The following is a 22,140-nucleotide window of genomic DNA, read 5'->3' on the forward strand; positions in this document are numbered from 1 at the left end:
ATGTCAGTGCATCAATTTTTTAGCACCTTGAATGTTGAAACTTTACTTTTCTAGCAAAATTTACATCAGGAAGAGTAAACTGTCACCAAATGCATGTATGATAGGGCTAGAAGGAGCCTTGAAGGGAAATATTGCACTCAGCAAGAAATAAACTCTAAGTAAACACTGCTCTGGTTGACAGATATGTTATAGCAGCCACCTCCTTTAATGACCTTGCATTTCTAATGCATTAAGTCAGAAGTCTGCCCCTGTTTTCACAGAAAAAGAGACAACAAAATTAATCTCTAGAGCTTTTGGTCCCCTCTCAATAATCCAGGAAAGTAAGGCAGTTCTAACAGCAGCCTCAAGAACAGCAGGGGTCAGGGAGGAGGTATGGAGCCAGTCCCAGAAGGCACACACAGTGTGGGAGCCTTCTCATGGGATCCTCCAGCACAGAGACATCAGTGACCATCATTCTGGAGGACACGTTAATCAGCACTGGGTACTACTGACTTGCACCTCCTAATGCTCACATGTGTGCTCAACTTTAAGCAATCTGAATTCTCCACACTTGCACCTAACAAAGCCTCAAATATGTACAAAACAACTTATGTAAAAAGGATGTATCACTATTTCCTAGTTTTTAAAAAGTTAGAATAAATCCCCCTAAAGAAAAAATAGTAAAAGCAGACTTCCACATTTTACTTCACATGTACAAAAAAGTCATAATCCAAAACACTACTCGCTTTTAAGGAGTTAATTTAGTATTTTACATTATTAGGATATACAAATTATATGACAATTTATCTCATGATTTAAAACACAATAATTTATTTAATAATACAGTTAAAGTATTAATAAATTATATAACAATCATGAATGTTTTCACCATATTAAAGCAGATATCTTCCAAGTATTAGTTATTAAACCCTTTTGATGACTCTGATGTAAGGATATATCTGAAAACAAAACCTTAAATTGGGAGAGAGAAAGTGATAGGCTTCATATTTTACCTTCAAAATATTCATGTTTGAACATGAGTTACCTTCCTTGTGCAAGTACTGGTACATATTGATGTATCATTCAGTCACAAAGAAGTATGAGTCTCTGCCATGCCATCTGGTTTTATCAACAATGTTAAGTAAGAGCAGCAATTCAAACATCTCTTACAAATATTTTCTAGACAACATTTCACATTTTGCCTGAAAAATCTCGTTGTTTAGAAACAAAGTAAAGGAACTCTAGGAGATGAGAACTGGAGTAAAATTTAGACAGTACAAACAAAAAAAAGTATTTTAAAAATAGGATACAAAAACCATCTAAAATTTCAAAAAATTATCACAGAATCAGAAGGTGAAAATTTGGAGTAAAAACTTTGTAATTCTATGAACAACAAGGGTGGGAAGTTGCTCCAGGAGATAACAGTTCAGGATAAGTTTTTTCTACAAACTAAAGACATTACGCCAAAGAAAAATAAAAATAATTTCCCTCTCTGTCATTCAGTACTTCAATCTGTTTAAGATCTCAAACAGTTATTAAAATAGCTACACTTCCTGCTATCTAAAATAAAGCTAATGAGGTAGCCAGACCATCCAAATCAGATAGGGCTTTCTACTGGAAGTGATTTTTCAAGGAACACTTTAATGACAAAGAGTTAGTTCAGATCATATGCCAAGTTATTAAAAGCTGAATGTGGGAATGAGCATTTCTTTATTTTGTTTATGTTGACAGAGAGTACAAAAATGCAATACAAAATACATTACCAAGTATGGGGAAACACCCCTCCACCACGTGTTGCTAGTGGGAGACCACAGGAGAATGGAGACATGCCCAAAATGAGAAAGCCAGAGCCCGTTTAATAAACACAGGGCTCAGAAACAAATTAAGTTCTTCACTGAATGTCTACCGAAATGCACAGTGATTTTGCCAGTGTTGTGGTGGCTCCATCTCATGTTCACATGCAGAGCTACACTTGGATTTACATGGATAAAACCGCACACCTCAAACCTTCCTGTCTGATGACAGCAATGCGCTGCTTGGTTGCGGAAGGGAACTGCCAAGGGGCCACAGCACAGCAGGTGTGATGAAATTCTGATCTAAATACTGCAGCACCCAGTCACGGCATCATAAATACCTCCTGATCTAAACCACTGTGAACAATGGAAATTAAGCCATCTTCAGACACACTGACATTACTGGCACAGTAAACGAAGAGGTGTCTGGAGTTTCTTTGAATGCTTAATCACATTTCAGATTGTAAGTATGCTGGAATGGCATAAGCCTTCACCGGTCCATGAAGTTGGTTTGTGCTCATGCTGAAGTATGAGCACTGAGACCTTGGTCGTGTGCAGCTTTTGATCATGTTGTATGTCCCACCCGTGAAGTCTGTCTGACACCTCTAAGAAGGATCAGCTGTGCTTGCCATGAAGTGTGTAATCCATCTTATCCCTTTCTGTACTGTTCATGTACAAGTTCATCTCTGTGACAGACTCATCTCTATATACAGGACCCTGCAATGGATAGTAGGGCAAGTATGACTGACAGATCAGGAATTCCTGCTCAGTGCCGTGTCCTCAATGCTCTTTGCTTCGCTCTGTGCAAGGTGAGCAGAACTTTCAATCCAACTACAAATGACCTGGCTGGAAGGACTCTGTGGAACCTGCCACAGTTATAAATAGTGGATTCAGAAGAAGGGATAGCCCTAGCAAGGGCTCCCTGCATGTATTTGCACTGTGCACCTTTAGAAAGGCTGAGAGAGCCTGATGCTGTGCCCTGGAGTAAAGACAAGACCTTGGTCAGTTACTATCAGCTGAGTTCACGGGGTTGTGAAACCTGCTGTTAGATCTAGCTGGAACAACCCAGCAACCTTGTGAAAGTGATTGGAGAATGTGGAAGCTGACCATTTTATGCAGAAAAAGGATGATACAATATTGAATATTCAAGATTCTACACAGCCAGCAGCTGAGTGCTTTTACTTAAAATCAGCACTAGTGATAAGGTCCCAAATGAATGCAGAGCAGCTCTAACATCCTTCCTTCACAGAACAAGCTATTTCTGTCACACGCATATCTTCTTTTATTCCGTAATGCATTATATGAAAAGAGTGCCTTCTTACTCAGCAGATTTGCTCTCTATCACGGTCAAATCTGCTGACTTAATGGCAACAATAAACTTTTTTGGAATCCTTCAGGGAGAATGTGCTACATTCCATTTCCAACTTACACATCAGACAGAACTGATTACTGAAGTCTAGGGAAGGACCAGATTCTGTGTAACTCTGTGTACTTGCAGTAATACTGTTGAGCAGGTGTGACCAAGTATGTCAGCACACACTCACCATGGTGGATTAAGCTGGAACAGATGAGGAGTTTGCTGGCCCCAGCTGCTTACCTGGGCCCTCTCCCAGTGGTGGTCACAGCTGGGAGGGCTCACTGGCTTGTGAATTAATTATAGAACCAATGCACTTTACAGACCAGATTGCTAAATCAAATTGACATCAATTTGGGCTTAATCTGAGATCACATGTACGAATACCCAGAGGGTGCCATTTATTCTGCCTTGTCATTACTGAGGAAATGAGGAACAGTTTCCACCATCTTCAGTCCAATGCTTTAAAAAATAAAATAAAAGATTGTGCCTCATCTTCAGGGGATATTTAAGCTATATTGACACCTGTACAATTTTAAATGCTTACAAACACTTTAATTTCTTATGAAAGCATGTGTGATGTCTGTAAATGCCTATGTTATTATACACACTGCCTGAAATATTTCTAGAATAATAATCATTGCACCATATTTGAAGAGATTCCTTTGAAAATCTACACTATGGATTTTTAATATCTGTTTGCAATCACATTATTATATTAATAACCATTAATACAGAATTAAAGACTAGCAGGAAATATTTCAACGGATTTGAAAGTAAGAGGATAGGAGCCTAACAATGAAAATTTCCACCAAGAAAACCTATCAAAATGAAAAAATACTACAGAGAAATAGGGGAATCATAAAAATTTGTAAGGATGCTAGATAACACTTTAAACGGTGGCAGCTCTCATTAACTGAGATATAGCAGAATTTTCTTTATTTAATCAGTGAACAAGACCTAAGCTACTAGAGAAAGATTGAAAATGCACTAGGGGGCAGTGTTTTTTAACGTTTTAATGTCTTCCCCCAGAACTGTGGGTTTCGAAACCGAGACTTTGAGCTTCCTAACAATAAGCCTGTTGTTTCTAATCACATTTTTCCAATCTCTGAGGCTAGCCCTTGAGCAGTTCAAACAGAAGACTGAGCAAAAGTGGCTTCTGACCAATGCTAAAACATTTAAAACACATGGAAATATTTATAAAGGAGTTATAATTTCCATATCTAAACAAAATCCTAATTTGACTTCATGGCTTCAAAGCACCTAATGCAGTAACATGCATAGAGCTAAAGCACGCAAACAATTTTGTGCACGAGGATGAATTTCTTACAATCATCTTGCAGTCTGAGCACATGTCAAAGCAGTTCATACAACCAACCCGCAGGGCAGTGCTATAACATACATATCTTCACACATGCCACAGTTCTTCAGATTCTATATGGCATTAAAGGAATTCTTCATAGTCTTGCAAACTGCTTCTACAGAAAGCAATTTTGATTTTTTTCTGCTATTGTCACTAGATTTTTTTTATTGGAAGTTAAGAGTTTTCTTCTGCAACCTACCATATTTAGACCAGTCTACGGTACACACACAGCTTTTGTGCTACTACTCTGTCACAGCCGAGGGTGAACAGAACACATTCCAAATTAATACAGCTGCAGAATCACAGAGTCCTCAGATTGCAAGTCATTTGGTGAAACTCTTTTCTCACATCACACCTAACTTCAGGTTGTTCAGGGTCCCATCTGGCTGAGTTTTAAAAATATCTGATGATGGAAATGCCACAATGTTTCTGGTCAAATCATTCCAGTCTCATCACCTTCAATAGTCAAAACTATTTTCCTTCTGTCTAGCTGAACCTCGCTGCAATCTGTGACTGTTACTCCTGTCCCTTCTCTGTACATCTCTGTACAGAGTCTGATTCTGTCTTAGCTATAAACCTCCTTTAGGTAGCAGTAGACTGAATTACATTCCCTCCTCAGCCTTTTCTTCTCCATGGGGAACACACTCAACTCTCTTAGACTCTCTTTCTCTGACATATGCTGCACCCCCTGAATATCTTAATACTCAATCCCCTACATCCAGTTTGACAGTGTCTCTCACACTGGGAAGAGGGAGAGGGGGGCGCATCAAAACTAGACACAGTATCCTAGATGTGCCTTCCTGAACGATGAGCAGAGATAACCAAACCTGAACATGGTTTTGCTAACGCAGTGGAACAGACTGTCACGCTGACTATTGACTGTCATGTAACTTGCTGTTCATCAGGATCCCTAAAGCCCTTCTCTGTTGCAATCCTCCCCACACAGATGGCACAGCCCTAGTTCGGTGGGTAATCTGCTCCATGTCCAATCCAGAACCTTGTCTTCAGATTTCAGACCTGCTTTTCCCCTCATCAAAGTCATCTGCATGGCATGGCTTTTCTCAGTGTGCAGTGATAATGAACTTGTCGAGGGTGAGCACTTTATTGCACTGCCAAGGTTGTTGCTGAAGATGTAAAATAATATTGGTCTCAGCGGTGCCTCCTGAGGAAAACCACTTGGAAACAGCTAACTTTGAACATTGACCCTTTGAACCTGATGGTCCAAACAGCTTTTTCATCCATACTGCAGTCCACCCACTCAGCCTATACCTCCCCAGTCAGACTACAAGTATGCCATGGGAGAATTTGTTAAAAGCCTTGTTAAAGTTGTAAAAGATATGCACAGCTCTCTCCTCATCCACAGATGGAATCATCTCACCATAGAAGGAAAGCAGATTAAGTTAGGCATAATTTTCTCTTGGTAAATCCATGGTGGCTACTCCCAGTCACCTTGTCATAAACGTGCCTTGAACTTGTATGTGTCTGGTTTACTTAAGTGATCCCTAACTTGATCCTACTTTACAGTGGGTAGTATCTCTCTCCTTCAAACTCTCCTACTAAGCACAGACCTTGACAGGAAATGTCAAGGCAAAGGCTGTCCTTTGCTGCTTAGGCTCTTTGTCTGATTTTGCCTCAGGCCAACATTTTCTTTGATGTTCGCTTCAATGTATCTGTAGAAGTCTTTCCTACTGCCTTGGCATTCTTCACCAGTTTAAATTCTAGACGAGCTATGGCCTTTCCTAATTCAACTTTGTCTGCCTAGTCAATGCTTCCATGTTTCTCCAGTGGTAGCTCATTCTTGCTTCCACTTTCCTTGTGCTGCTTTTGGTTCTTAAGGTCATGTGGAGGGCCCCTTTTCAGTCAAGCTGAAAGCCTCCCTGTTTTGTTGCACACCAAAGTTGACCAGTTACTTTGCAAGAACATCTCCCCTGCACTGTAATCTCACTTTATATTGACAATACTTCAGCCACAGCTAATGTAATTTAGAGAGTTGGAAGAATTTGACTAGCAAGAGAACATTTTGCTGCTGTGTGTTACAGCTCCACTAGATGGCTGATGGATTAGGATTGTAAAGTCTTCTGTAGAATTAATAAGCCTAAATTTTCTTGCAAGGGAAAGCTCTGAAATTCTCTGCTTAAAGGAATAGTGCTTCTGAGAGAAAGGGTCCACTCTGTGAGAGAAGAACTAGCCTTCCTGCTGCAGCTGCACAAGCTGGAGGCAACAGAGGGAACACAAATAGTCTACATCCAAAATTTCAAATACAGTATTTACAGCAAACTGTTTGCAGGCAAGAACGAGTTATGAAAACACATTGTCTACTTTCATCAAGTTATTATGAAATGACCTGGGGAAATATTCTGCTTGGCTCCACTAACTAGTCCATCTTTTTCTGGCTCAAAGCTGCTTAAATTCTAGTTTTGGAGCAAAACTATTGCGTTTGAGTGAGTTCAGTGCCATATATATGTAGGCTCCTTTTTTACATCAAGTTTTTAGAGGGCATACTAGTAAAGAATGAGCTTATATGAGTTGCCAGCTGAGAAAGTACTGAGCAGTTCTTCTCATAGGGCCACTCATATTGACTCAATTTATTCAATCCTCTCTTTGTTTGGGAGAACAGGAGAGAGCATGGGGCAGCACTTCATTGTTCTGACACTAGTATCCTCCAAGCTGAGGCATTACTTGGATGACATTTTATGGTACAAAAGGGCAGAATTTCAGTGGAAATGGGGATGTTAAGCTAAGAACCTATCTGAGAGGCCAAAGAACAGAACAACAGATGACTCGTCATCCTGCATCAAACTTTACCTCTAAAACAAATTGACAGCAGAAAAACATATTGCTTTTGCTTATCAAGACACGTTTTACACTGTTCAGCTCCAATACTACAGTGAATTACAGAAGTGCTTAGTTTTCTACATATACACGGTTCCACTGAAATGAATGGTATTACTGGCAGGAAGTTACCTAATTTGAAATAATAGCACTAGTCAGAATCCCTGAAGTTACTAGTTTATGCATGCTTTTGCAGGCTGAAAATCTACACTAGCATTTTATCACTTGCTCTGAGCCAGTTAATACTCTTGCAATAAAAATGTTATGTATGTACACATACAGAAAGTGCAACTGACTACGAGAAACCAAGTACTGACAAAGTAGGAAAATTCAGACTTATTCAATGTAATGTCCTACCATCACAACAATGTTCACTAATACTCTCGCTAGTCAAATGAAATATGAAAGACTTTTACAGAAATATGTAAGGCTTACTTGTGTTTTGTCATCTTTAGATCATGGCAAAAATGGCTGAAAAACCTTGCATAGAATAAGTGCATAACCGCATGCTCCTTTCCTCCGATGTACAAATCCACAGGCATCCAGTAGTCTGCCAAGTCACTATTAAAGGGCCTGAAAAAACACAATTACAGAAAAAATACAATGTGGAAAAGAAAGACAAGTGCTACTAAAGTAGCTCATCATACTTGACTGGACAACTCTGTTTACCAAGAGCAATACATGTGTGATAAAACTTTCATTTTGCTATCGAAATGCTTATTATAGACAAAAATTTAATTTCCACTGAGATGCAGACCCACAAAGAGACTATTCTCCTATATTTCAGGCAAGCAACTAAGACTTCACATATAGTACCTGAGAAAGTGATAAGAAGATTTACCTGCTCATTAAACGACTTTTTTTATAAATACCTTGTGGCTAGCTTTAAATTTTCAAGTATTTATCAAGTTTTATATACAAATATATTAGAGTGAAAGACAAAAGGCATGTCCACTCAAAAGCAGTTGATTTTTTTAATCGGAGGTTTGCATTGTTACCATTAGGGGGCAATGACACAGTTTAAGGCTACAGAACCTTCTGTAGAGTCAGAGGTGTCACCGCACTCCAACTGAAGGAAGCTCGATGAAATGACAGTAAATTTGTCATTTACAGCAAATTTACTATGCCGTTGGAGGTCATCTGCATGGTTTCCTAGCATTGCTTACTGCTTCATTACATATTACCATGTCTATTGTAATGGGCTCTTACCTCAAAAATACCATTTGTATAGAAGTTCTTTATGACCGGTTTCTAACAACAAATCTACTTGTTTTGTCAGTCTGTCTAATTATTCCCTCTGTCATTTTTGTAATAGCAACATGTTTTTCCTCACAGATCAGCCCAGAAGCAAATAATGGATCTGGGATTCATGTCTTTAGTGGAACAAATCAAAACTAACTTGTTCATAGGGTTCCAAAATCAGTAGAGTAATTCTTGCAAATTGCAGATCACTGAAATATGGCTTATGGAAATGAAGGGTTTACATGTGCCTAGCTTAGCTAAATAAACCAAATACAGGTAGCAATTTATTGCAGCAGACCATATAAACATTCTCATTTCAATATAAAACTGATTTAGCTACACTAAGCTGTTACTTTGACAGCTGAATGTTACATCTGACTATTTCTTCTTCAACTTCTGGAAAAGTTCCTCTTGTCAAACTGTCACTGGAGAGAAAGCAGTCTGCCTAACTCAGTAACAATAATAATATATTCATGCTATCTAGAAAATAATTAAAATTAGCATGAAATAACAGTGTTTGCAAAAGATTTTTTTTCTTTAGTTTAACTAAACTAGTGCTGCAAATATAAAAAAAAATAATTCGCCCAGCAATACTAAGTCACTGGGTATATGTAGTACGTTCTCAGACACTGCTCTGCACAATAAATAAAAAAACACTTGCCCCAACAGCCCTACACGTGGTATCAATATTTTAAAATGCAACCCTTTTTTGTCTTCCACAGACTACTTAGTAGGGATGTTGCACTAAGTACTCTTTGGAAAAAACAGTGCTATCAAGCAGCGCTATTAAAGCAGACTACGAAGCAGAAAAACAGCTAAATAACTACATCTGCCTTCCCACACTCTCCAGCCACTAGTGCATAGCACATGAAAAAACTCCTTTCGTTAATTTTGCACGTAGTGGAAGTGTTGACACAGCAGGAGCTTGCTGTGATGCCACTTCGCTTGAGGTCTGCGCACAAGGAAGTAGGAAGAGTCACTAGAATTCAAAAGGAGAGAAATGAAGGTGCTGTTCTTGGCAGCTGGATGTTACACTGGACTATTCCTCTTCTTACCAGTGGAACACCACTGTCTGTCCACACACTGAACTGCTCAGTCCATTGCCAGAGAGGATACACTCTATGCAACTTACCACAGTCTCAGAGAGTCATGGCAGGCCGTCTGTTATTCCTGATGGAACCCTCTGCTAAGGAGTGTTTTCAGTTTCTCATCTGAACATTTCCTCTGTGCCCTGCCCCATAATGTGCTTTTGTGCAAACTTCTGCCCCTTGCCCTGTAGCTCCTGTGCTTACACAGTAGTGTCTACACATCCTGTCCTTGTACATCTCCTGGCATGGGAGCAACGAAATGCCACATTTTTAGACCAGCTCCTAGTCTATTGCCCTGGTTTTGGCTGTGATAGAGTTTATTTTCTTCCTACTAAATGGTACAGAGCTGTGCTTTGAATTCAGTATGAGAATAATGTTGATAACATAGTGAGGTATTGGTTGTTGCTCAGCAGCGCTTACTCTGAGCCAAGGACTTCTCAGTGTCCCATGCTCTACCAGTGAGCAGGTGGCAAAAGAAGGGGGGAGGAACCATGACCAGGACAGCTAACCTGAACTGCCAAAGGGATATTCCATACCATAGGCTGTCATGCCTAGTACATAAACTGGGGGAGTTGGCTGGGAGGCACCAGTCGCTGCTTGTGGAAGGGCTGGGCATCAGTCAGCAGGTGGTGAGAAGTTGTATTGCACATCACTTGTTTTTCTTGAGTTTTCTCTCTCTCTCCCTATCCTTTCTATTACAATATTTTACTTTGTTTCAGTTACTAAACTGTTCTTATCCCAGCCCACAGGGAGCTGATTTCTCCTCCTGATTCCTCCCCAGCCCACAGGGAGTGGAGGGTGAGTGTGTCAGCAGCTGTGTGGTACTTAGATGCCAGCTGGGGTTAAGCCACAACATCTCCCCTGTGCGGTGCTCAAGCCAGGGGGCAGGCACACAATGAGAGCAGTGTGAGAGTGTACACCATCATCTGTAAAGGCATTTAGAAGCTGGAAGCATCAGAATGCCTGGTCTCTTCCTTCCCTTCTTTTCTCTAAAGCAGGCCTGCCCCTGATGGCCCTGTGCCGGCAGCCCTCACCTGTCCGTGTTGTGAGGGTCAGTGTACCTCAGGTAGTACCAAGCAGAATCAACAAATGTATCCATGGTATCGACTTCTCGCCGTGCTGCTGCCTTACACCTGAGCAAGAGACAAGGAGAAAAGCTATTTTTAGGTAAGTGACAAGCTTGGAAAAAACGACCATATACAGAGTGGCCACAAAGACATTTAGATTGAAAACTGAAGGGGTCTGAAACAATCTGAAAAGTGACATGTTCAGAAAGATTCAACATCAATAACAGGGCCAACTCCTTCCCTCTCCCTCCCAAAACATACAAAACGCAAACCAAAAAGAAGCCTGAACACTCATCACATCCAGCAATAGTGGAAGATGGCACTGCATGGAACAGCCCTCTTGATCATAAGTTCCTGGAATTTTTTAGAATTGTCATTTTAAAAGAAACAAAGCATGGAAAAGTGTACTCAGCCATAAAGTTAATGGGTACTGAATATATATCACACTTGTTAGGTGCCAGCTGACAAATAATTTTATAAACATTTAGCAGAAGGAGCAGGTGGTTGCCTCTCACTGCTTGTCTGTACAAAACGGTCTTTGCAGATTCCATTTATTATCTCTAGAAAAAATAAACTTAGTTTAATTTCAGCTTTCACTGAGATGTAGCAAATCTCTCCTAGACCTTGTAGCACAATTTTAATTTGTGATTACAAAAAATGATTTTTGATTGTAATTATACTGGCAGCCCTGAGAAACAGTTTTAAAATAGATTTTAGAAGCTCAAGTTACTTTCTGGTAATTTCTCCTTGAATATTAATTGTATGCAGGAGCCAATAATCACATTTAATAAACTTCTATTTGTTGTAAATGATCCCTTCTAAAACTCTTACTGTTAAAACAGTGGGATTATTCTAATGTCAATGAAACTTCGCAACCTGTGACACTCATCTATAAATGCCATTGGCTATATGTAAGAAATGTATGCAGTTTATAATTGTATGTGTATGTGTAATAAATATACATAATAAATGGGGACTGGCTATTTAATATTTTCCAATTGCATATTTAGTCTCTGATCAGGCTTGATGACTGAGCTGCAACATGTATCTGCCTGTCTGTCTGATATTTCAGCTTGGTTTGCCAAGGCAAGTTTATGAGAGAGGATCACCACTTAACATTTTGCTTCACTCTGTCTCTGCCCCTGGTCCTTCTCTAACAGCGAATTCTTCTTTCAATGGGAATAGTGTAGTAAAGGAATTTTACTTCTGACTTTTAATGTAGAATAATAATTTTATGAAATTGTACATATAAGTAAAGACTTGGCCAATGTAAAAGAATATTGTATTGCATTGAAAAAGAATGGCTTTTCAGTCAAAAGCAAGAATACTTTACATTCATTAAACCATAATTATATCTGCTTCATGTCTCTGTGCTCTAAATGGACATGGCTCACTACCACAGAGACAGCATGGGCATCTTTAAAAGTTTATACAATTTATATCAATATTGTGATTACAAGCACAATACTGTAATCTCATTAGACAATATTCAGATGACTAACACAACTACCTAGACTTGTATAACAATGAAAAACAATCTCCTCCCATTTATGATTGCTAACATTATAGTCACTCAAATACTCAGACTGTTGTATCTTTCCATCTGGCTTTCCTTATTAATTCCAGATATTAAATGCAACTAATAAAAAACCCCTATTACTGGAGAGAAGGACTAAAGGCAGGGATGATGTAACTTCTCAGAGCAAGGAAAAGCAAGAATGACTATGCACACAAAAGGAATAGCTCAAAGGATTTGAAACTGTAGCAGATGTGGATAAGCAATACTGAAGATAGCTGTCAAATAGGTGAGAATTAAGAAGTCAAATAAAGGTGAGAATTAAAGAAAAAAAGTGAATTTCAGCAAACTACCACATTTTAGGCTAAGAAATTAATCCTGTGTGACTTTATTTCTGACTCAACAAATACCCTTGATTAACTTCTAAGTAGAGCAGCCACAATAACTATACAGAAACCATAAGTATTTGCTATACATCAAAAGTATATTACTGCCTGGTATATAACAAAATAATTTTTAAATTAAGGTTGTGGGGGAAGCCAAGAGTGCAGACAGTGACTTTCAGTCACATCAGGAAAATTTTTCCATTGAAATTAGAATTGTAGACCAAGGCATTTCTGGGGGTTTTACTAAATCTATGGATCTTATTTAGTAAGGCTTCACTGCAAAAGTTGCACTTTAAAATACACTACTATCTGCAGTTTCAATAGGCACGTCTGAGAAGAAATTTTCTACGCAGAAACACAGGAATAAATGTCTGTTTTGTGAAAAATACATGTTATCAACAAAAGTCAAAATACACGTTCCCAGAAAACCATGGAACTGCTGTGCATAAGCTACATAATTAGAAATAAAAACCCTGCTGATATTCTACCTTTTAAAAATTAAAATGAAGTTATAGATGTTATGAATCTCCTACATTATCAAGAGAGCCATATTGTCTTTTTATGTCTGATTCCCCTGCCTGCAGCCTGGTAACATACTTCCCATTTGGTCAGTCTGTTAGCAGCAGCATTGCATTACACTGTTGATGAAAAACTTCTCTGGGATACTTCATGTTCTACCAGTTCCTTCCACAGAGCCTATATGCAAACTTCAGTGTACAGAGTATCTAAGCAGCCCTCAAGATTACACAACTGATTTTCACAACATATCTTTCACTACTTAATTTAGGCTGGTTTATTTCTTAAAAAGCTGGACTACAAACAGTAAGGATTACAGCACTGTGCATATACTTACTATCTCCTTCAATCTGAATTACATGCTGTTATCTGTAATGTATAGTGCATGTAATTCTTCATGATCAAGATTTATATAGCTTAGGGAACACTTTATTGTTGGACTATTGCAAGAAAATGAATACAATGTTTGTTTCCTTAACAAAAGGACATAATTTAATAATCATCATAAGCTTCATTTGAACACTGGTGGTGAAAGATAATTAAAATAATTGTAGTAAATGAAGTGAGAAATACTATTAAGAAATGGGAAGCAGGGAGAAAATCATTCTATTTTTCCTTTTTTCTTTCCTCCAACTTAAAACCAGTGAGTTTTGCTTCAGCTTGTTTATGAAAAAATAACTGTGGGTGTTTGTGTTGCAAAAAAGGAGTTTTATAGAGTATACAAGAAAAAAATCCCTACGCTGAGTCAGACTAAACATCATTCTGGAGTAGTATTCTGTCTTAGAGCGGTCAGTCGCCAACACTTCGGGAAACAGCACAAGAAATGGGCAGGTGCAAAGCAATCTCTCCCCGACTGCAGTAAATGCAGCATTGGCTTACCTTGGACAGGGACAGTTCACCCATTCAGGAGCACTTTCTAAAGGAGAGGCTCCCTTTCCTGTGAAGGTGGTTACACTGGGCAACACCACAGGTAAGTCTTCATAAGGTACAGGAACGGTGCCGCACGTCTGGCAGTGAATGACTGGAATAGGAGTTCCCCAGTACCGCTGTCGAGATATTAACCAGTCTCTTAATTTGTCACTTGTTAGGTCTCCACCTATTCTTTTATTTTTGGCCTGCTGAGTAATAGCTTTTAAAGCCTCCTGCCGAGTCATGCCAGTGATCTGATTGAGAAAAGAAAAAAAAAAAGAGAGAAGCAGAAGAAACAAAAATTTATCCTTGTTGTCAGTGAAAATGCAAGAACAGACAAAAAAACTCATTAATGCAATTTCTGAGAGTCTAAGTTTATGAGCATTATAATAATTTTCCCCTTCCCACAGCTTAACATCCTCCTGTCCAAGAGACTGTTCACATAGCAGCTACTCATTTGAGCCCTCTTGCTTAAAGGATAACATTTTTGATGGGCTGAATAGAACAAGGCAGAGAAAGAGTCTTGTAGATGCCTTCAGCCTTTATTGGCATATATTTGTACCTACTGCTTATATCTTTATCAGTTGCTGAATACTGAAACTCCCAGAATTCTATTACCAACACAAGGTAGAAACTGAGGAAATGCAAATGTTAAAACAGTTTGCTTTCTCCTGTGCTCATTTTAGGTTTTTCTGTTCTTGCCTTCACAAATACCTTAACCACTTAGATCCTATCTGGCATGTAGGAGAATATAAGCTTTGTGTCTGTTATCAAATACATTTTTTCAAGAGCTATACCTAAAGCTAAGATTTCTATGCCACTTGAGGCATATATGTTACTATAAAGGCTGAAACATTTCATTTCAGTGAATATGTGGAAAAAGGACTAATATATTATCATTTAACTTGAAAATCTATTGAGATAAAGAAATAACAATCAACTTTTAACATAGGTTAAATTATTCAGTTTCTATTATAGAACTCCAACCAATACAGAGGAAAGTACAATCTTCCTCATAAAAGGAAAAAACTTTTTTAATTGCTGCAGCAGAGGCAACATATTTCATCATTAAATTATTCCTAGAAATTTGGTAGCATAAGCTTGGCTTGATTCTCAACAACAACAAAAAAATTCCTTTAATCATACAAAGTATTTGGCACTCCTGAGAAAACAGATTTAGTTTGTACTGTTAAGTTGGAAAGAACTCCATACTTGTATACCCACCTCTGCAGAATTAATGACCTTCTCTAAACCATTTGGCAATGTCTCAATGACTTCAGTGAAAGAAATGCCCAGATTCTTAGCTACTGCAGCATCTTCTGCACTAGTACTAGGAATTCCTAGGAGGGATGAAAAAATTAATCAGTTCAGGGATTGACTAACATGGATATCAATCATCATTTTGAGGAAAAAGCATTTCATTTCTATGACACTCTCTTTATAATGACTTAGGATTGCCTGCAGGAGTTAAAGAAAAATATCTAAGAATAAAAATGTTGTCTTATTCTTTAAGCAGTAAAATTCAAACAGCAATAATTACAAATGCATTTCTCAGTTCCTCTGTAATTCAAATGTTCATCAATGTCCTACTGCAGAAAAAGCTGAAAATTTGATGGTTCTGAAAAAAACTAAAAATAAAGCTACAAAATTTGGATAGAATCACAGAATTTTCAATACAGCTATATTATCTAAATACATTTTAAAAATACAAATTTTAATTCTAATTGCTAATATGAGAATCAAAGAGTAAACAAACAGCTGAAATAGTCCTCCTGTTTCAACAATAAATTCAATCTCTTTCTAACTTCATAGCTTATTAAAATGTGCCACAACATAACTGTCTCTAACATTACTCTCCCTTTAACTTATTATCAAAGACATGATTTGTTTATAAATTCAGAAAAACCATACAAATAACATCAATTTTCTACTCAGAATACAACTAGTGAGAACACTTCCTACAGCTATTCAAGTCAATTGCAGTATTTAAGGCCCTTGATGCTATCTTTCCTGCTGCATCTTATTATTTGGGACAGTCATCCATTTTAGTTCTGGTCTGGAGGATTACCTTTCACATTTATTAGCTTTATTATCACAAGTATTCTAAAATAACATTGAGATACTAACAGATTTATTATTTCCACAGAGATACATCTTCCTACATATTTTTCCCTTTCACTGATAATTTAATTAATAGTTTGAACAGTCTTGCACAATTGCTGTCATCTTTAAAAGGCAAAGAACCTTATTCCGACAAGCCAATGCCAACACTAAGTTGGTGAAAACTACAGACAAAAACTCTCATAATATTGGCTGAGCACATTAGAATTATTAACATACAAACTGCTTCACTTAAAACTGGTTTAACAATCCTCTTTGTTCAGGCAATGAAATGCCTGCTCTACATTCACTCTGTCAACACGTGGAAGTTTGGAAGCAGATAACTGAAGAAAATCAAGCAAAACTCCTTTAAATAAATAACTCCTTAACTAGCAAAATATGGAATCGCTATTTTATCTTTCCAGCACATGTACACTCCTGCCACTTCAAGGCTATATTACAAAATAATGTATGTATCTTAATTTGACAATGAGCCCTGCAGCCTGCAACAGGTGGCTTCACAATATGCTCTACAAACGGAAAAAAGCAGCTCCCACTTTTTGGTTTGCCTTCTTTTGAAAAGATGATGCTATTAATGTACATTGGCAAAGCTCAACAGCTGGCATCCAGACCTTCCCAGGGAGAGCTGGGCTGTTTCCAACAGCCATAAGACCAAGGTATGTGCCAGTAAGCAAGCTGGAAGCTTTTAAGGAAAAAATAAGATTAGGTATCTCAATTATTTGGCTTCTATTACATGAGGAAAAATTCTGTTTCTCAAAACCAGAGTCATATCTAAAGTGTAAGATGCAGGTATGATATAAGTAAGGTATACAAGTGGATAATTTCCATTAGCCCTGTGAGGGTCATCCAAGACATTTTTGTACAGTCAGCTGGTTTTATTCAGTCCAGTTCTGCAAGATTAGCCAATATAGGCAGTGGTGAAAGCAGCAGCAATAGGACAGGAAAGAAGTATCAGCAACAGGAAGGCAACAAAAGGGAGTTGAGGGATAAGGAAGGTAATGGGAAAAGGGAAGAAGACATAACTATTTCTTATTTGGACTGGCACAGAAAATTGTCTTCTCAATGTAGCTGAGATGAGACCGTGGCAAGGCACAAGAGTAAACAAAAAGCTCAGTGGGTGTAGATTAAAACAGACACTGGTTTTAAAACTTAGTACTATTTCTAATTTTGCTTATAAGGACAATCATTATCTAAGCATATGTACTAAGCTGCCCAAGTTGGGGGACTAGGCTCCCAGTGCTGGAAAGCAGCTAGACAGGCAGCTTCACAGGACAACTTTGAGAACACAAGCCCACTGCAGGCAATTCAGCATCCTTTAGCAACACCCCTCCCCCTTCACTTATGGATCCTCAACTCTATATTAGGTACCTTAAATTATGGGAATGTTTCCTTTAGAGATAAAGGATCCAAGATAACTGTCCAAGACTACCTGAAAATAACTATTACCTGCTCTGAACTATTTTACTGGCCTCAACACAAATATTATCAGGTAAAAGTCAAACTTTGAAGTTTTGTACATTTACTGTCTGAAACATTTCTCTATAATGATTTGCATAATTTATGTAAACATAAGACACAAAAAAAGTCAGAAGTTAGGGTTGTTTGTCAAAAAACGGTACAGTTCTGTTTTGATTAAGGGTGGTGGGAGACAGCCAAACACACATGCACTGTAGATAATCAATCTTCTTAAGATATGCAGATCCTCAAATTTAGCTCATTAAATGCACTAATTCTATAATATTTCCATTTAAATTTATCATCCTGTAAGTTCCCCCAGACAGATTCCACATAGCTACTTTCCCGTCCCTTCTTCACTAACGAAGAACAGAATTACAAAGTCCAGGAGAGAGCCTCTGTGTTCAAAGATTTATTGCAATTGTACCTTGTGCTTCAACACGGCAACTGAAGACTATACTATTCCACTTACACATTAAATGTCACATACCTATTTTAGTATCAAGAAAATTATCAAAATTGGTTTTTGCTGAGATGACTACAGGAATCTCCTGATTGGTAAGCAAATTCACAGCTGTCACTGAAGTAAGTGAGTCTGAAAACAAATGTAATAATATGGTAAGAAAAACATGACAGAAGATATGCTAAGAACATAACTTACCATTAGAATGCAGCTTATCTTAAACATATGTGAATTTTAAATTACAATTTTCTTTTAAAAAGAAATAAAATGAAAAACTTAACCACATTTCTAAAAAGCTCAGATACATTAAAATGTTCCGTTAGTCAGACTGACAAATTTTCATGATTAGAAAACATACTTATAACAAACACCTGAATAAAAACAGAGTAAGATTTGAAATACAATAAAAAATTCAGTCTTTGACCAAAATGCAGGCCTTCTGCAAAGTTGTATTAATCGGCTTTAGTAAGCCCCGATTTCTATACTAGCATACAATATTACAAAATTCCACCAAAAAAATCAGATGAAACTGCAGGGGAACATATATCCTTATGATTGATTTTTTATAGAAGGACTACAAAGCATGTGAAATACCGACCACTGTTAAAAAGCCACCTAAGTAATGTATTGATTTGCAAATAGAATATTCATATTACTGCTAGAGATGAGGAACCCAATGTCCACAAGGAAGAGGAGAAAGAAGACGAGAGAATCAAGGGTGAGAAGTGTAATAAGCTCAAATTGATGTACAATGTGCAACTCGGGTGGCTCAGCAAGAAGAAACCCAAATCTAAATACTCTTAAGTTTTAAGGATTCAAACCCCAGATCTCCCTTTGGACCTATTTCTAACTTTTTCAGTGCCTTTAAGTTGATTTAATAGATTTCACAGAGTATTCTGAGTTGGAAGGCACCCACAAGGATCATGAAGTCCAACTCTTTAGTGAATTGCCCGTATGTGGATTGAACACATGGAACTTGTTGTTCTTAGCACCATGCTCTAACCAACTGATGATAATTACAATAATTAAAATATGGGCTGCTAAGAGCTTCCTTTCACCTATCTTCATAGCTAGGCTGAGGAAAGCCTTAGGTTTGTATTGCAATGCATAAAAGTTGCTTGAAGTAAAGTAACAGCAATTTTGAGAACAAGGCTGCTGTATCTCATCACTCTTCTTAAACAAATGATATATTTATTTATTTCTGATTAATACTTTTTCAAATTTCAGATGTCTGAGATATTTATATTATAAAGAAAATTTCCACATTCAAACCACTGCACACAGCTTTCCTCCTCTGTTTAAAAAAAAAGTACAAAAGGAGTAATTCCATTCTGTAAAAGCAACTAACCAAAAAGCGTCAGGAACAGGAAGCTGAGTGGGTAGGACAGTCTGCTTTTAAAAATAACTTCTCCCTTCTACACAGCAATAATTTTCATCTTATGCTGGAACACAGAATAATAACTCCAGTTTATGAAGGTGTTCTTTCCTATGCTCAATTGCTCACATTATTATCATCATAATCGAAAAGAGATGATATTACATTACAAATGTAAAAGAATGCATACATAGTATTTTAATGAGATAATGAACAACATAAGGGTCAAATCCTTATCTCAGACACCTCATAACCGTCAAAACTAGAAGACTCACCAGGTTCTAAATTAACACAAATTTTTGTGGGTAAAAAACTGAGTGTTTGAAAATTGGTTGCTCCCATCTATTTAAACAATAATAGCCTAAAATATGGACCAGTACTCCAAAAGTAAAGGTATTAGAATTTTCAGTTACTTTGCGAGAAAACAGCTTTTTTTAATCTGCTCTAAAATATAAAACAATATAAACTCCTAATTATTTAAATGAGAAAACAGTGAAGAAAGGGAGTTACAAGACTATCACCATTGAAAAGAAAACAATTATACTTAATTAAATAAAAAATTGTAATGTTACTGGTGAATTTTTTAAAAAAATCTTGGTTAATGTGAAAATACGCTCTTTACAAGCCCATCCAAAATTTCTTTTCATTTAAATGGTATCATTGGCCTTTCTTATGTACCATGGCTGAAATGCAAAGCTGAAAGTTAATGTGGAAATTCCTCTCCTTTATGTTCTCTTCTTTGGAAAGTACCAGTCTGTGCCTTTGAGTCTGTTCCTCAAGAAAAAGTAAGATTCACCATCCCTGGAGGTTTTTAAAAAGAGATTGGATGTGGCCCTTAGTGCCATGATATAGTAATTGGAGTTGGATCAGGGGTTGGACTTGATGATCTTGGAGGTCTTTTCCAACCCAATCTATTCTATGATTCTATGATTCTATGGTTCTATGAAATATTGGCCAATTTCAACTGAAGAATGCATAGAAGCATATTTACAAGTAGCAGGAGTACACAACAGCAGAGTTATGATCCTGGATTTGTTCCTCTTGAGGACTTACGGCCGTCATTGTCCCAGCTGAGAGTTTCTTAACTTAGCTCAACCAAAAGGTTTAACTTACTGGTAACAGACACGAAAAAGCTTTTACAAGTATTTCTACTTAAAAACCAAGATAAAAAATATACCGTTGTCCTTATTAAAAGCACATTGCACTTATGTGGTTTGGCTTAAAGCACAAAAACCAAGGTACAGGCACATGCATGGATGTGAGTTTCTGAAGTTAGTGCTTTCATTTGGCTCAACTGCAAGAACTGCAAATTTGTTCTCCAAAATTCTCCAAGCTTTGCTCACCTCTGAGACAAGGGCTTTATATACTCAACACAATCAGGCTCTGGATTTTTTTTTTTTTCTATTAGTAAGTAAACCTTTTTAAGGTTATAGAAATTAGGCACTCAAAAAAAAAACAGGATCTGTGTAACCAACACAATTTCCCACAAGATTCCTGCTTCACTGCTGTTGACATCAGATGTTATATAGACAATGAAACCTCATCTTTACCAGTAAGGGGAGAAAAAAAATATTGACCATCAGCCTGAATAAGAAATACAAAATATTCAGTATATATTGTATTTACTCTGGTAATTTTCAGGTTTTCCAGACAACAAAAAAATACTAGGCCATGGATGCTAAATACAGGCCTAGTGTAGGCTTAGTGTAAATGGTGGTAGGAGCCTTCAGAATGCAGTTAACAACATCAAAGAATTATCACTTATTTGTATCCACTGTCACTTATTTGTATCCCCTGTACATCTCATGAATAGGAATACTCTAAATTCACTCCATTAGAATCTTGTATTAACTAAGGATCTGCACAACAGAGCATTATTTTGCTATGTACCCGTGATTACTCTGCTATGTATTTGTGATCTATTGCTCTCTTTATACCCCCTGTGACAGGAAGGAATTATTCTTGGTGCAAGAGTTGGTTCTGCTGTCTTTGTGCTAATGACAAATTACCGTACAGACATGAGATTTTCCAATGGGCTGACACAGTCAAATTTGGACTATTCATTTCTGGTACAAGCATTACAGCCATTATAAAAAGAAGAATTCTAGCATAGCTGCTCTCACCGCATCTGAAGCCAGGACAGGCTGGTGTGACACTGTGTGACATATAACAAGAATCAAAAGACCTGCTGCCTCTCAACAGGAACAGCTCCTGCTCAGCTTGACACACATTCTCTAAAGATCATTCTCCAGAATTGTTGCTCTTCTACAACAAAATGCAGTATGAGAAAAATATCACCTTTCCCTGCGATGAACTCCTTCTGAAAGACTTCCTTGAGACTGCTATTACCATGCAGCAGTCTGTGAGTTGGTAAGATATATAAATGGGAAGCTCCATAAATGGCTTCAGGCGTATAGGTGTAAGCTGCTAGCTTCTCTCCTGTTGCTTCACCATTAACCTGAAAAAGAGTAGAAAAATTCCCACTGAAAGTGCAGTGGTTTTAGATTCCCCTTCGTTTTTACACAACTAACGAGTCTACATCACCCTGTAGAAATACACAGTTCTGAATATTGAAGCCAGACACATTACCACTATAGGAATTTTCCAGACTCAAACCTCGACAAAACTTACTTTATTAAGGCCTTTAGGAAGTTACTTTAGTCTTGCCTCAGTTTATCCAA

The 22,140-nt window shown here is 37.6% G+C and overlaps 1 protein-coding gene across 2 annotated transcripts in view; it reads right to left on the reverse strand.

Annotated features, from left to right (window-relative positions):
• LARS2 (leucyl-tRNA synthetase 2, mitochondrial) overlaps positions 1–22,140 on the reverse strand; it is an 87,129-nt gene that overhangs the window by 23,535 nt on the left and 41,454 nt on the right. For both annotated transcript variants that reach the window (XM_051789142.1, XM_051789140.1), the window contains exons 9-14: positions 21,758–21,917; positions 18,112–18,216; positions 15,270–15,385; positions 14,016–14,299; positions 10,686–10,784; positions 7,757–7,894 (exon numbers count right to left, since the gene is read on the reverse strand). In XM_051789142.1, the coding sequence (XP_051645102.1) occupies positions 7,757–7,894; positions 10,686–10,784; positions 14,016–14,299; positions 15,270–15,385; positions 18,112–18,216; positions 21,758–21,917 (902 nt within the window). The remainder of the gene's footprint in view (positions 1–7,756; positions 7,895–10,685; positions 10,785–14,015; positions 14,300–15,269; positions 15,386–18,111; positions 18,217–21,757; positions 21,918–22,140) is intronic.

This window comes from Manacus candei, unplaced genomic scaffold (assembly GCF_025592945.1).
Source record: "Manacus candei isolate 608988 ecotype Guabito, Panama unplaced genomic scaffold, ASM2559294v1 h1tg000026l, whole genome shotgun sequence".
NCBI lineage: Eukaryota > Metazoa > Chordata > Aves > Passeriformes > Pipridae > Manacus > Manacus candei.